At 45.2% G+C, this 16,396-nt stretch overlaps 1 protein-coding gene across 1 annotated transcript in view; it reads right to left on the bottom strand.

Moving 5' to 3' along the window:
• TLN2 (talin 2) overlaps positions 1-16,396 on the bottom strand; it is a 441,211-nt gene that overhangs the window by 87,899 nt on the left and 336,916 nt on the right. Inside the window, exons 33-37 of the mRNA XM_061180246.1 lie at positions 9,647-9,740; positions 7,632-7,721; positions 5,498-5,620; positions 4,043-4,186; positions 2,360-2,521 (exon numbers count right to left, since the gene is read on the bottom strand). Coding sequence (XP_061036229.1) covers positions 2,360-2,521; positions 4,043-4,186; positions 5,498-5,620; positions 7,632-7,721; positions 9,647-9,740 — 613 coding nt within the window. The remainder of the gene's footprint in view (positions 1-2,359; positions 2,522-4,042; positions 4,187-5,497; positions 5,621-7,631; positions 7,722-9,646; positions 9,741-16,396) is intronic.

A 16,396-nucleotide genomic window follows, 5' to 3' on the forward strand; every position in this document is an offset into this window, starting at 1 on the left:
GGGGCAGCTGGGATTTAGGCTTGGGCACATCCTTGCGGTTTGAAGGAAAAAAAAAAAAAGGACTAAGAAGCATAAAACTTAGAGCAAAATTCAGCCTCGATGGCGGCTGTTTCAAGCATTTAGGGAATTAAACATTCATTTGTTTTGCTATTTGACAGGATTCTTAACCATTCCTTAACTCAGGAAGTCTATTCGATATGTAGTACAGTGTGCTACAGTGAAATGACCGTCACCATTTTCCCATTAGTAAATTCAAAACAAAGTTCATTGTCCCCGGCAAAGCCTGCCACCTGATGGGAATCGAAACACCAAGCGCATTTCAGCAAGCTGCGGGGCAAGAGGGTCATTTCTGTTCCTTGTGCACTGCTATCGATTCCCAGGGTGCTCGCGGGGAAGGAGGCTTCATCTTCTCCATGTCACAACAGCCTGCATCCCCCCTCTGGTGTTTCTGCACAGGCCTATCTTTAAGGCCATCACAAGAGCTCATTTGCTGCAGGCAGTTACAAAGAGGGGTTGCCACTGTTGAGGAGAATCTGAAAAGAAAATGAGATCTTAACGGAGACAGGTCAGGATTTAAAACCGAGGAGAAGGCAGAAAAGAAAGGTATCCCAGAATTTGTATAGAATAGTTCCTTGCCTTTGTCTCCCCCTTGGTCCATCTAAATCTAGCCTGTTTTTTGATGATCGGAAAATGGCCAAGTTTAACTGAAATAATTTAGTTACACAGCAACCGACAAAAATGTCACTACGTCTCAATTCTATTGCTGTCTTTCCAGCCCTGCCTCCCCCCAGACTGGCACACAAGCACTGCAAACACAACCAGGTGTTTCTTCCCAGGCTGGTGAGGTGGCTTAGTCTCTCCATGCTAACGATGTACACTGCATGCCACGGGTGAGAGCAGGCTTGAGTGGAAAGGGCAGGGGATCTGGGTCTGAATTCCGGTCCACCACTTAGTGGCTGGATCACCCCAAGAAAGTTACTTAATGTCCTTGTGCGTCACTGTCCTGACCGTAAAAACGGGGATGGCAAGCACAGGTGGTTGGTTGTGTGGACTGAATGAGTGATGTACACAAAACACGGAACAGGCTTTGGGTAAACTAAATATCGGAAAGCATAAGCTTTATTCATTTCTAATACCATGAACCATGACAGTAATTAAAGGGAGCTGCCAGCAGGATCCTGGGGGCACCTGGGCACTGGCTTTATTTATTCATCTTCAATCTATCTTATTATTGTCTTCAAATAAGTGGGTTTTAAGTTTTTTTTTCTTTCTTTTTTTTGTTTTAAAGACTCTGTTTAAGCAGCTAAGTAATTGCTGACGGGGATAACTGCCCCGTGGCTCTCGCCTGCCCGCTTCCAACTGCTGCTGGGCTGCACAATCTCTCCTTGGCTTCTGCTTGGCTCAGCCTGTTGACTAATTTCTCCACAAGATTAAATTGGCTTTGTGTAGTGCAAGGGAAATGAGGTGTGTAGTAACATATCCTCTGGAGAGAACAGGGGGCAAAGCCCCATCCCTCCAGGACTTGCCAGGCAACAAAGCAGATCATCCCACCTCCACGAGTGTGAAAATCCTTCAGTAAAGTGTGAACCCTCCAATGGCCTTCCCTCCTGCATTTCCTCGTTTGCACAGAGCTGGTAGCTTGCCTTCCATGACAATCTCCTTTGGAGGTTCTTTGTCAGGGGTCTGCTGTCCAGGCTGTGGCTGTCTTCCCACCAGGTCAGCTGCTTGGTGTCTGCTGGGTGTCCCACGCACGGCAGACCAGGTTTGCGGTCTGATCACCCAGCTACAAATACTACAGCCCAGCTATTGCGATTCCCTCCTCACAGGGTACCCTTGCCCTGCTTCCCCTCAACCTGTCCATGGCCACGAACACAAAGACAAACTTGTTATCAACATGGAATGCTCTGTTTTAAGAAGCTCATGCTCCACTGAAAACATTTAAACAACTATAAATAGAATAGATATCATAGGACAGAATAAACTGACTTTTTTAAAAAAGATTTTCCCAACAATTTCCCATTCCATTTTCCCTCCACCTTCTCTCTTGGTCCAGAGATATTTAACAACCATGGCAGGGCCCTCTACCAGCCCCTCAAAACCACCCTCCCCCACTAAGCACATAGTTTACCCCTCCCCACACACTATGCAGAAGGTTAGTAGAGACCAAGGCTGCTGGTTTTTCCTGATAAATATCTCCATCACTAATGAACCGCTCTTCAGTGACTTAAATCATGAGACTGAATTAGAAGTTGAACTCCACTAGAAGCAAGTATTAAGGAGCAGAGCTTCAATCCCCCACCTCTTTCCCCTCTGCAACAGGTGTCACGGGGATTCCTAAGGCCTCAGCTCAGTGACCTACCTTGATGGTCTTCACCAGGTTGGCAGTGCTGTTGGCGACTTCCTTGGCTGACTGGACAAAGTGCCTCTTGGCCACAGGGTTGCCCGTCTTGGAAGAGGCGATGCGGCAGGCGTTGCACAAGGCTGAGGTGTGCTTGGCGACAATCGTGGCGGCTGACAGAACCTATAAAGCACGGACTGGGTTGGGGGCACCCCACGCTTCAGTGCAGAGGGGTCCAGTTCACTGGAGTCCACCCTGGTCCCGAACCCTGGATTCCCCTTCAACTCACATGTCTAGGGCTCATGGAAATAAAACCCACGTCTCTAGCTCTGCCGCCCCTGAAGTCACTCCAAGAAAGGGGAGGGCGAGAATTATTAAGGCAGAGAGACTAAACAAAGAAAAGGAAAGGCAGGGCTGATGTGGGAGTGGGCTGGGCTCCAGGCAGTCTCAGAGGAGATGCTGTCAGCTATCCTTTGCGACCCCCAGCCAGGAGGGACACGGCCCAGGGTCTAGGCCAGCGCTGCCCAACAGAAATACAGTGCGAGCCACATATCTAATTTTAAAATTTCTAGTAGCCACATTAAAATAAGTACAGAAACAAGGGAAATTATTTTAAATAATATATTTTATTGAGCTTGATATATCCAAAACCTTTCATTTCACCACGTAGTCAATTTAAGAATATTAAGCTCTTACAATCCTTTATCCTACTAAGTCTTTGAAATTGGTCAGTATTTTACGCTTACAGCCCATCACAGTTTGGACCAGTTATATGTCAAGTGTTTAACAGTCACATGCAGCTGTATGTCACCCCCAGGTGGGCTATAGGCACCTTATTAAGGGGACTGGCTCAGGGATCTCCCAGCCCCAGCTGCGTTTCTGAATCTGCCTGATCCACTTTGCTGAGGCTGGTAACACCCCTTTGGCCTTAACGGGACAGGTAAGGAATCTCAGGTGCACTGACACCTGCCTTAGGTCCGGGTGCTCCCCCAGGTATCCTTTACTTGGGTCCTTCTCCTGCCTCAAGAACGCTGGTCCCAGGGTCAGCTGTGGATGTGCCCATATAGGCCATTCTTATCCTTTTTAGCACATACTGCTGGAATTATTGAACACGATCCACGTCACTTGGGTATTAGAAGTATCAAGGAACGTCACACATACTGTCTAGTTCTCAAATGTCTCTGTGGCTCCTTTTGTGCTATGGATTCTGACCCAGCTTTGGGGTCTGGGTCAGCACCACCATCTCTGGGAAGTGAGCCCTGAGAGCCCCTCAGAGAATTCATCACACCTTCCTCTGTGCATTGTCCTCCCTTGCCTTGTCATCATACCCCGATCGCTCCATCTTCCAAACTTTAACCCACAGTAAGAGTTAAGGGGGTAGGGGATCGGGTCTCACTCACGGCGACGCTTAGTGCCGAGCACAGAACAAGCCCTCAACGTTATGTCCCCTGAACTGAACAAATGGAACTGTGAGCCTCCTGAAGAATCTCGCTGTGATTACGCCACCGTGACTGCCTTCCAGCACTCCATTCCAAAGCATCTACCTGTTCCACCTTCACCACATTTTGCAGCATCCCCCTAAGTCATGATCTGGCTGGCTTTGCAAGTTCTGAAAGAATGGTAATCTTTATTCTCGCAGTCTCCCACCACCTGCCTCCAAGAACTCAAGGACGCGCAGATCTCACATCCTTGCCCCAAAGTTACCTGTGACGGGCTGCTGCCGGGGTCCACCAGGTTCTGGCATGCCATCTGGATAGCCTGGTTTGCCCTGGCAAACTGGATGGGGTCCACAAGGCCCTGATGGCCTGCCTGGCTGTTCGGATCAGAGATGCCAACAAGGTATGCAGCCTGGAAGGAAGGAGATAAACCACAGCTCAGGCTCGCTGCACTCCTAGATACGCCTGTGGGGGAGTGTGGTCCCACAGTATACAGACAAGCAACAGTCATTCTCAGGTGCTCCCAGTGCAAGGTGGTCAGAGTCATCTCATCAATAAGAGTTTAGGCATGGACAAGCTGACACTCGCTTGGGCCAGGGGCACGCCAGCAGGAGTTTGCTACAGGCTTTTGGGAACAGCCTCCTTGTTCTTAAGAAAGCCTCAAGAAGCTCTTCCATGGGGCATGACCAAGGATGGATGCAGCTCTGAGTGCTCTGGCAGCTACCTTATGACCATGAGGGGGACCAGCCTCAGCATGGAGCTCACTCTTTGGCTGGCAGATGGCAGAGGGGAAAAAAAGTGGGTGTAGACTGATGGAGTGGAGCTACTGGGTAGGCCAACCTGAAGCCTGCCCTACATGAGGACTTCTCATCTCGCAGCCTAATGTATCCTTACTGTTTAGGCCAGTATTTGAAGCAGTAAGTAAGAATGGATAAAATGGTTCAGGGGAAAAAAAGGCAATATTTGGTCTCCAAGAGGACAAGAGGCTACAAGAGAAGGTCTTCTCTTCAAACCCTTTAGATGCGTTAGCCAAATAACAGGGAGAAAATGAATCTGTGAGGGAAAATTCTAACCTTAACTCATTTCCCCTGAGATATGAGGGGCCAAATAAGGGAAGGTGATTTCACCCCCTGAACTCGGGATGTTTTTCTTTGGTTCAATAAAATCTTCTAGGCTCAAGGCAATTGTCAAATGATAAATCCTTCAAGGTAAATGCTGACATTCTTGGAAGTTCAGTTACATGAGCTCAGCAATTATTGGAAATGCACAGCACAGTTGAAGACGAGCCAGGAACATGCCTGATCACGACTCTGTGTGATGGCATCCAATTTTTTCTCCTTCTGATTCTAAAAAGAGCATGACTAAGACTTTTGCAACTCTAAAGCCTCAGAGGGAATTTAAATTGTGTAATACCTATTTCCCCCCGCCAAAAAACTTATCTGTAACAATGACCTTAAAAAAAAAAAAAAAAAAGACCGGCCTCTGAACCCTTAGGCTGGGTCTGCAGGGTTCAGTGTTCTCTCCAGGCTGCTCTGCTCCAGGGGTAACGGGCTGATGTTTTGCCTAAATGCTCAGCTAGCAAGAGCTACCACCTTCTCCATGGTTTCTGTGGTGATGGGTGGAGACAGGAGTTGAAGCTGAAGCCCCCGTGCCTCCCACAGGGACCCGGCACAGGACAGGGCTGGAAGGCCTACATCGTGGGGCACAGGGACCCATGCCTTACCTGGGCTGCAGCCTCCGTCAGCCCACAGAGAGCCTTGGACGCAATCCCCACACACTCCCCAAAGGCAGGGAGGTCTCCGGTCTTGGCATTCTGCGAAATCCCTGCCATCGACTCGCCCAGAACCTGCAAAACAAATCACCAGCGATATTCTGATGAGCATTCCTTCAGACCATGGGGTAAAGGGGCTACCCTTCCAACTTGAATATTCAAGGCTACTTAATTTACAATGTTTGCCATTATTTTACTTTATTTGCAATAAGAAGAGATTCAAGATAATGATATCATTTCTGTTCCACAAAGAGAAATAAATAATGAAAGTCTGAAGCTTTTACCCAAAAGTTATCTATATCTCAAGGAGGTACAGTTACTATACACAGGTCAATAAACTAAAATCTATACAGGGCACCCCATGGGTGAATGGTCTAAACTGAGAACTGTTAGTTCCCAGAATATAAAATCAGACATATCTACCGAGCTGTAGGCGAAGACCATACCCAGAAAGCAGAAGACACACTCTTCCCGATATTATTCACTTATTAATTGATAGTCTTTAAAAAGTGTATATATAGAAAGATAGATAATCTGAACACTAAGGCTAAATTTTTAAGTATTTACCCTTACTTTGAAAATCATTGCTATATTTTCAAGGTCTGATAAGACCTTTTATCAGAGGTCTTTTTTTTTTTTTAAGCATTGAATTAATTAATTAATTAATTAATTTTGGGGGGCTGCATTGGGTCTTCATTGCTGTGCACGGGCTTTCTCTAGTTGCAGTGAGCGGGGGCTACTCTTTGTTGCAGCGTGCATGCTTCTCATTGCAGTGGCTTCTCTGGTTGCGGAGCACGGGCTCTAGGCGCGCAGGCTTCAGTAACCGTGGCACGTGGGCTCAGTAGTTGTGGCTCGCGGGCTCTAGAGCACAGGCTCAGTAGTTGTGGTGCACAGGCTTAGTTGCTCCCGCAGCATGTGGGATCTTCCCGGACCAGGGCTCGAACCCGTGTCCCCTGCACTGGCAGGCGGATTCTTAACCACTGCACCACCAGGGAAGTCCCTATCAGAGGCCTTTAAAATAACAGCTAAAAGGGATTTCAGTACTCAGAATCTAACCCAGAAAGGTCAAGCACCATGCACAAGGTCAGACAGAAGGTCACACAGGCAGAGGCAAGGCGCCTGCCCCATATCTGGTGTTTTGTCTTCATGGGCCTCCTCATGCCCCAGGAAGGCAGGTCCTACTTTCCAGGGTCACAGATCTTAGAACTGAAGGATGTTCAACAGAACTCTTTAGGGAGACTATCACATCCAAGTCTAGAACCCAACACAGAGCTCTTTGTTTGTCAAGAAGCCATCTTGGATAGGGAAAGAAAGAAATTCCATTCATCTTGCTTGCATTTCATTTTATCCTGATTTTGAGGCATTCTCAAAAACACTGGTGCAATTACCATAGATCAGTGTTTCTTGACCTTTTAAAATATTACTATTATTGCTCTGATAAGAAGTCTTTTTAGACCACCCCCCTCCAACTGCCACCCACATTAAATTAAATACTAAGAAATAAGATCTTGTTGAGCAGGGTTAAGATTTGGAGAAGGGAGGACACAAACCTTTGTATAATCTTAGATACTTTCACCACCCGCACCCCCCCAAAACCCCCCACAATTTTTCACTCCCCTTGAGAATGCAAGGCATGGATAGATGGTGAAAAGAACACACAGGAGGGTCTCATATAAGCCAAGGTCATTGACGGGCTTTCCCCACCAGTGCAGTCCCAGGTGAAGGAAATACATGGTCTGATTCACAGTAAGACCCATCCCTCACAGGGTATAAGCAGTGGTTCTCATAGAGTGGCCCCTGGACCACATGGCAGGACCTGGGAACTTGTCAGAAATGCACAATCTCCCCCACCTTGGGATCTACTGAATCAGAAACTCAGGGGTGTGACCTAGCAAGGTGTGTTCAACAAGACCTCCAGGTGATTCCGATGCACAGCCAGGTTTGAGAAGCACCTGGGCAAAGGGCGCCATAACAAGGCTTTAGGACACAGGCAGCCATGCAGAGGGGCCACGGGCCGGTGCACACAAAGCACGTCTTGATTCTTCCCCACAATGAGGAGGGATGCTAACAGCACAGCCAGGCTTACCTTGGAGTTTTCCATTACACTCTCGATGCAGTCAAAGTAAGAGAGGTCACTAACAGGTTCATTGGGATTGTCCAACATCCCCTTGACAGTCTACAGAAGGAGAACACAACTTAAGAGCAAGCTTTATAGAACAAGGGAAACTCAACATAAAATACCAACTACCAACTTCCCCTCCATACACAGGATTCTGGTCATTATCCAGATTCTTGACAGGAATTTAAGTCACAGTGTCTATGACTTCAGATTTCCTGCGGGCAACACCACACTGATTGGGGTGGGTGTGTCTTGGTTAGTTTTGACAGAGAGGAGAATCTCTTGTTTTCAGATGTGAAGGAGAAGCATGGTGTCCACAGAACGGGGATATTTTTTTCTTAAAGAATCTGAAAGTTAGTGGGAGGCAATATATATTCATGGTCAATGAGTATAATTTCTCTGCTGGATAACTCCAAGGAGTTTAAATATCAAGGACAGGTTCATTCATTTCTTCTTGATTAGTAGGGACCTCAGTTTTCAATTCTGGGACCTTTCAATGGGTAGGCATGAAAGAAGGTAACCCCCCCCCGGAATGGTTCATTTGTTTTTAATTTTAAAAGTACAGAAAATGTTGAATCTTGTTTAGGTCTCCATCAAGGAACAGGGCATGGGGCTTGCTTCTTCTGCCTTTGTCTCCAGTCTGCTGAAAACCGTTGCTAGCTTTCATGTCGCAATAACATTTGACCATCGTTTATGAGGGACTTTTCCAGGGGAGGAAAGTCAGGGGACATAGCCATCCATCTTCCTCCCCGTTGAATGAGAAGATACAGTGGGACCTAGTAGACTTTGGGGCACAGCCAACAAAAAGACAAGGCCATGTGAGTTACTAAGGGTTGGGGCTAAGTAATGGTGAAACTGCTGAGTTAATCAGCAAAGATCTGAGGGAAAGAGGGCTGCATAAAGAAGGTGTTCATTTCATTGAAGAAACTCCTCCCACTCCTTGGATAATCAAAATTGCCTTAGTAACAGCAACACTGAAATAGCCATAATTTTGGCAACCAAGGATACCATTAAGGCACAGAGTATGTGCATCTGGGCCAACAGACCTCATTTAGATCAACAGTCCACGTATCATTTATATTTGCAAATGTGAACACACCAGGATAGGGCAGTAACTCACCCAAGGTAGGAAACATTCTCCACTGTTTTCAGAATGCTTCAGTCTCCTGCCTATTCTCACTTTTAGTTGTGCCAATGGCCTCTTGCCATCGGCAGACTGGGCCTCGATCAGACCCTTCAGAAGCTGCAGTCAACCCCCCACCCCTACCCTCTCTGGCATGGTGGGTATCCTTGTTCAGAAAACTAAAGGTACACTGGGTACAACCAACCCATATCTACTGAGATAACCATTTGCCTGTTTCAACATAACCTGAATTGGTTAGGACTGCTTTACAGACAAGTAGGCACGTTGATTTTATTTTTGCCCACGTATACTCTGTGGGCATAAATGAATTTTCCATTAAAAATAAACCCTAAGTATGAATATAAATTGATAAGCCCTACACTGTGTCTGGGCCACCAGGAGCCCCACGGCCACCTTGACTGTATAGTAATAAGTGTTACTCCTGGGTTTTCTCTAATGCGCCCCCTGCATGTTACAAAATACAATGTATGGGAAAATCATTTTTACTTATAAAGCACATCTATTCCAGCTTCTCCCAAACGCCCCAGAATAATCACTCCCAAACTTTTTAGGTAGAAATTGCTTATCTTCAGCCTACACTCAATACCATAGGCCTCTTCCTGTTTGAAATAAAGAATCCTCTAACAAAGCAACTCTTAGTGGAAACAGGGAAGCAGGGGTGATAACCCCACCAAATCTAATTTTTCTTTAATTCCTTCCCACTTGGATTGGAACTTTGGCTCCAATAGTTTCCCAGGAAAGATAAAAGGTAAGAATAGAGGAGAAGAACCTGACCCCGGAGGGAAACGACAGACACACAGACACTCTGAAATCCTCAGCAGCCTTTCCAGGGACTCACCTCGAGCTCCCGCAGGGCGTTGTCACATTCCTTCTGGCCAGGAGCTTGCTGGGTGCACAGAGTGATCAGCTGATTGATGCTCTCCGTCACAGCTCTGCGACAAATACGGAAAGTGTTTTTTGTTTTGTTTTGTAAAGATCAACAGTAATTTCCCCAACAATGTTTTGTAGGTTCGCTAGGAATACAATTAATTCACTATAAAGGCTGTGGTCCCTGTGACAGCTCTTCCACAAGGCTCTAAACAAGCAGTCCCCGACCTTTTTGGCACCAGGGACCGGTTTCGTGGAAGACAATTTTTCCACGGGGGGGGGCAGGGGGGATGGTTCAGGTGGTAATGAGAGCGATGCGGGGGATGGGTCAGGCAGTAATGCGAGCATGGGGAACGGCAGATGAAGCTTCCCTTGCTCGCCCCGCCGCTCACCTCCTGCTGTGCGGCCCGGTTCCTTACCAGTCCTCGGCCTGGGGGTTGGGCCCCCTGCTCTAAACAACCAAAAATCAACCACAGCCAGGGAAGAGAGAATTAGAATCCCTACCTTGCTTCTCATTATTCATTGATTTACCCTTAAAAGTATCAATACTAATAGTTCTCTTAAGAAACTGTGGCTGTCTTTAATATATTCACAAGAAGGAATTCACAATGAAGTTGCAAATGGCAAACAGCTCACAGTAACACTGTTTTCGGAATCCTTCACTAGCAGCCCATAGGAATGGGATGACCTGAGCTAGGCTATTTTGGACAACCTTTGTATAGTTTGGACTATTTCGTATATTTTAAGTCACACAGTAAACTGTGCCTTATGATTTTAAAACCTCTTCTTACCATTCATTTCTACATGATTGACCAGTTCCTAGAAGCTATACCAAAATCATTCTTTAAAAGAGCTATTTTCTTTGTTAACATTAATAGGAATCAGAGATTCTTAGATGATTTTACATGTGTGTCCATTCTTCTTAGAACTTAAAACACAGCCCAGATTTTTTTCTACATTGGCTAGGGTTCCACCACTCCTGGACAGCCTCTGTTTAGGTTGCCATGGATAATTTATAAAGGCACGGTCCATTTTGAGTTAATTTCTTGAATAAGGTGTGAAATATGGATCCAGATTTTTTTTCATGGGGGGGATATATGGAAGTCTAATTATTCCAGTACCATTTAAAATGCCATCCTTTCTGCACTGAATTGCTTTTTTAACTTTGTTGACAATCAGCTGGCCATATCTGTGTGGGTCTACTTCTGGACTCTGTTCTATTCCATTGACGTGTGTGTCTAACCCTTCACCAATACCACACTGTTTTGATTACTGTACCTTTACACTAAGTCTTAAAATTGAATACTCTTGTTTTTATAAATGAAAAAAACAGACACACACACACACACACACCCACACACACACACGAGATAATTCCTTAAGGAGATGCTACAAATAAGCAGCAGAAACAAGACTTAAACCCACGTCTATCAGACACCAAGGCCAGATTCAAAACCATTTTTCTGCAGGGTCATAACTGGTCCTTAGTTTTGGAAGGACCCTGAATTCTATTCACAGTCAGTAACCACTGCAGCTAACAGGCAACGTAAAATAAAACAAACAAAATCAAAATAGGCCACACATTGCTGCTAATCATCAACACTGTCTAATATAAAGATGCCTCATTTTATTAGTTAAATTGGCTTTGCAGCTTCCCGCAGAAGATCAAATTAGATGGAAAAAGATGTTGCCCATGTACAAAGGCAATCAGCTTAATTATTTGATGAGGAGCTACTGCTTTGAATTTTAAATTTAGCTAGAGTGATGGGAAGAAGAAAAACATTCCTCAGCTCGAGAAAGAATCCTCAAATAGTTTGTGTAAGATTAACTCTAGTGACTCATTTATTTGGGGAAAAGTGCTTAACTAAGTAAGGTGCCGTGGGGAAGCACTGTGCCTTCCAGGTGCAAAGCAAAACAAGAACAACTGGGATAGCAGGACAGTCTCTAGTTGGGACCACCTTTGGAAGGTGCAGTTCATGATGTATTCACTGGAAGCGTCCCCCAGAGAGTCCAACACCGTGTTCTGCAATGGCAGCCCTTCAAGACGTACTTCGGAGCAGACAGGCTGGATGTGTCAACATAACAAAGGGTACAGCCTTCAACTGTGGTGACACGATCATTTGGGGAATATTTCCACGTATCACACAAGCTATCCATTTGGCTTATTTCTTTCAATGTTTCCTGTTTATCTACATTTTTAAAAAAGCTAGTCTTTATATAAAGATTTTTCCATTAGAAACTAAGTGTTTACGGGAATTCCCTGGCAGTCCAGTGGTTAGGACTCTGCATTTCCACTACCATGGGCCCGGGGTTCAATCCCTGGTTGGGGACCTAAGATCCCGCAAGCCATGCGGTGTGGCCCCCTCCAAAAAAAAAAAAAAAAAAAAAAAACCAAAAAAAACCCCAAAAACTAAGTTTACAATTGGTAAATCCAGAGAATATATAGCTATTCACTGTCCTTTCAACTATTTTTAGAAGTGAAAAATGTTCAAATAAAAACTTGGGGTAAAAAAACAACAACAAACAAACAGACTAAGAGTTTGTGGTTGGATAATCCTTAACAGTGCCAGCACAGCACTGCATGTTTGAATGAGTCACTTGGGTAACACTGATCCATGACTAAAAAGCATTATTTAGGTATCATTTATCCCCATAACTCATTTTAGAGTCTGGATTGCATAGCTAAATAAACTTAGTGGCACAGAGGCAAATGGTTATCTAGATTTGACAATGGGAAACAGTATTTTCATGTTTCAAACTACAGTACTTATTTATAAGAGCAAAGGATTAAAGACAACCCAAATATGCAATGATAAAGGACTGACTAAATGTATAGTCTACAACAGAATTCTTGGCACCCATTAAAAGTCATGATATCATATTCCTTATATAGAAAACTGTATATAAAACGTAAAAACCACATAAGCCCATACCTGTAAGAATATACATATGCATAGAAAAATGACAATGACGTATCACAATGTTAACAGTGATTTTATAATATTATTTTAAAGCAGATACCAGTAAATCTACTAAAGCATTATGAATTAACCTACTTACACTGTTATAAAAATACAGCCAAAATTAGCTGCATCCTCCCTTTGTTCTATGTAAATCCAAGTAGGCTTGAACTGTAGTTGCTTTTATTTTCCCCACACTTTTTGGTAATGATCAAAGCCATACAAGTTTATTTTAAAAAATACAAAAAATTAAATAACCGTAATTTCACCATCTAGAGATAGCGTTTTCCTATAATTCATTCTTTATCTAATAAGCATATTTAGCCACTCTCGGTTTTTAATAAATTGGGATCTACAACCTCAGATGTTAAAGGCTTTCTAACCTACAAATCATTTAGCATTCAGAGATACTAAATTGATTCAGACAGGAGTTTGTGAGCTCTGGAAGGAAATTTTATATAGATATAGAATTGGGGCAGAGGTGAGAGAAGAAAATCAACCAGTTTGTGCTTTTGATTATTTATTAAGCTCAAGTTGTCCAATAGCGAGCTTGGAGGGGAATAGAGCAACTTCAGATGATTCCCTTTCTCAAAGGAAGACGTGCTTAGAAAGGCAACTAAGAGCAAACTGAAATTCACCTGTCTGTATTCCCTGGGTCCTACCATGCACAAGGCATGGGGAGTAAAATAATAATACAGTTTAAGTCTCTCTAGGAAAGCAAGGTGCTTGCAATCCAGTTGGAGAGGCAAGACAATGAACAGACAAGACACAAAGGTGAGCCAGAGGAAGCAGTGATGGGGGCGTGACACCAGACAGGATCAGCCAGACACAGGCAGGGCTCGCTGGGAGTGAAAGAAAGAAAATGAAAGCCTCGACCACGGGCGTGGGTTCTCCCTATGAAGGAGGGCCCAACATGGACCAGAGCAATTGGAAAGTCAGGGCTCCGCGAGATCCTGATTTGGATTACGGGAACGGAACATTCTAGAGGAGACCAAGAGACAGAAGAAGGCCCAGTGTACATTTTTCTACTTTACAGCATGGAAGTGCTGCTTGCTGGGACATCCTTTTTCACCATCTCTGGAGATAGGAAGACTCCTGCCTGGCAGGAATTTCAAAGCAAAGGGTGGTCCGGGAAGAGGCGCCTCCTGCAAGGTCCTAGGGAGCCCTCAGGGGACTGGAAAGCAACTGAACACCTGGCCTAGGATGGCCCTGATGCTGGCGGCTGTGGGCGTCAAGTCTTCAGCCCGGGAGTCCTTCTGGCCACGGTGACTGTGGTGTGCTCAGCAGCTTGGGGAGGTGCTCAGAGTTGGGGCACGTTCTCCTTTTGCCACTGCCAACTGGTTTTCCACTTCCTTAACTAAGTTCAGGGAGCATCAGTCCAGCCCCCAGGCAGGGAAAAGCCTGATGAACGGTTGACAAAGGGTCTCCGGCTCCACCCAACTTGCCAGAAAAGAGCCAGAGCCAAGCAGTTACACAGAAAGAAGACAAACAAGCCAGGAACTCAACAGAAAATGACTTCCTCCCCATGAACATCAGAAACCAAGGGACCAGCTTTCTCAGATGTACCTGGGCTCAGATGCAGCATGATGAGCAGAGGGAAAAGCACACATACTCTACTGCTCTCCCAGAAGTAAACCATTTTTTCCTAAAGCAGGAAGCATCACGGAGACTAGAAAGAACAAAGAAAGGGTTCAAGTCTGCTGATGTACGAGCAGGGTGGGGCTGAGTTGGTCCAGGCCTGGGTCCCCACAGTAGCATCTCTGGGGCCTTTGGGGACATCCACATGAAGGACAGGCAGGCATGGCTGTCCCAAGAAGAGGGAGGGCAGTGGGACTGAAGATGAGGACGAGAGCGATCGGATCCCTGCTGCCCAACTCCAAAGGTACTTACGCACCAGACTGTTGTGAGGCCCCGACAGAATGAGGGTGGCATGCCCTGATTGTGCCCCCTGTCCTAAGTCTACCAGGGCCGTCCCAGTCTTACAGTGTGTGCCCAGCACCCAGTGCTGGGCCGGGCCCTTATCAGGCATGTGGTAAAAATCTGTTTAATGAACAAATGAAGGAACAAGAGAATGAATGAAGGCACCCCAGGTGGGCAGAGCTTGACCCTCCAAGGGGAGCTGCCTGACTCACTTGACCTGGCTGGAGCTTCCGCTGGGAAATCACCCCAGGGAGCAGAGCTTGCCAGCATGGGCCAAGAAGCCAAGGAGAATAGGCCAGCAACTTCCTGCAGCTGTTCCAGCCCAAGACTATCAGTTCACGTGATGATTCTTGAGTGCTGACTTGGCTATGAAACCATCAGGCTGGGAATTCTGTCAACTGCTGAAAGCCAGGACAGACAGAGGCAAAGCGAGCTTTTTTACCTCGCCTCCAGGTCCCTTCCTCAATGTCACCACCAGGGGGCGTTCAGACACTCACAGAGCCAGGACACCAGCAGCATGCTTTCAGGTCCTGGATTCCCTTCTGTACCGGGCTTTCAAAAGGCCAATTTATACTCTCCCCTCATTCCCACAATTTAAGAGAGTCGACAACACGCTCTAAGTTGGAAACTGTAATTTTGAAATGATGTGAAAAATTTAAGATAATGAAAAACATCTGAGTTCAGATACCCGGCAACATTAGTTGCCTTATCCGAAGGTTGTTTGTAGGAAAAAAGAGTGATTAAGAGGGTTTTAGATCAGAAACAGCTGCACAACAGAGAAGACATCACTGTCCCTCTTCATCGCCACCATGACCCCAGGAGGGCACTCACCTAATGGAACAATCACAAACAAAGCGTAAGATGGAGGTGGGGAGTTGTGAGGATATTTTTCCCATCACCTAGTGGCTCCAGCTATCGTTTGAAGGTAAAGTATGTATCTGGGAATAAATTAAGAAACTCAAAGGTTTTGAAGGCAACTGCTCTGAAATTACCTAACCCCCCCATAAAAAAATAAAATAAAATAACACTACAAGCAAAGAGGAGACCAGAGACAGGTTTTAACCAGTGGTACCATGCTACCTTATATATTGAGAACTGAACAGAGCTCAAGGACAATGTACTCTGTACACATCCTTATTTGGCAAATGGGAAAGTTTAGACAGGTTGAGTGACCTGACCAAGGTAACCTAGTTAGTCAAGCAGCAAAGCTTGTACTAGAATTCAGGTCTCCTGATTCTAACAACTTAAAAAAAGCCAGGAGAGATAAAGACATTAAAAAACAAATAAGCAAACAAAACCAAGTTTAAAAAATTTAAGTAGAATTCAAGCCATGCGTTTTAAAAATTACTCATCTGCACATTTTGAAAATGTTTCCAATTATGCTATGTGTCCTAATTGTCCTGCATTTAATCTCTCACTGCTGTTAGTTTTCCTAAATATAAAGTGATATCAAGAAATGCTATGAAAACAGGCCAACACTGCCACAGGAAAATAAAATACCCTACCCTCTCGGTTCAGGAATACGAATGTGGGATTGTCAATATAAAATTCTCCTGGGCTGTCGCTGCAGTTTCTCCAGCTACCAGCACTCCATCACTAGTTATTGAACTAAATGGCCAGAGTGGCCCTGGAGCAGAAATTGTCTTGTATGACCCACTTCCTCAGGTGAAAACAACAGGAAAGAAGAATGTTGACCTTACCCCAAGTTCAGATTCATGTTTTAACATATTTCCAAAAACAATTTACTCCTCCCCACCACCCCATTCATTCTGAGCTAGAGCCCTTCTGCACATGACGAAGTGAACATGTTTAAATCCATCTAATTAACATTGGTGCCAGGC

The sequence above is a fragment of the Eubalaena glacialis genome, chromosome 2 (genome assembly GCF_028564815.1).
Source record: "Eubalaena glacialis isolate mEubGla1 chromosome 2, mEubGla1.1.hap2.+ XY, whole genome shotgun sequence".
Taxonomy (NCBI): Eukaryota; Metazoa; Chordata; class Mammalia; order Artiodactyla; family Balaenidae; genus Eubalaena; species Eubalaena glacialis.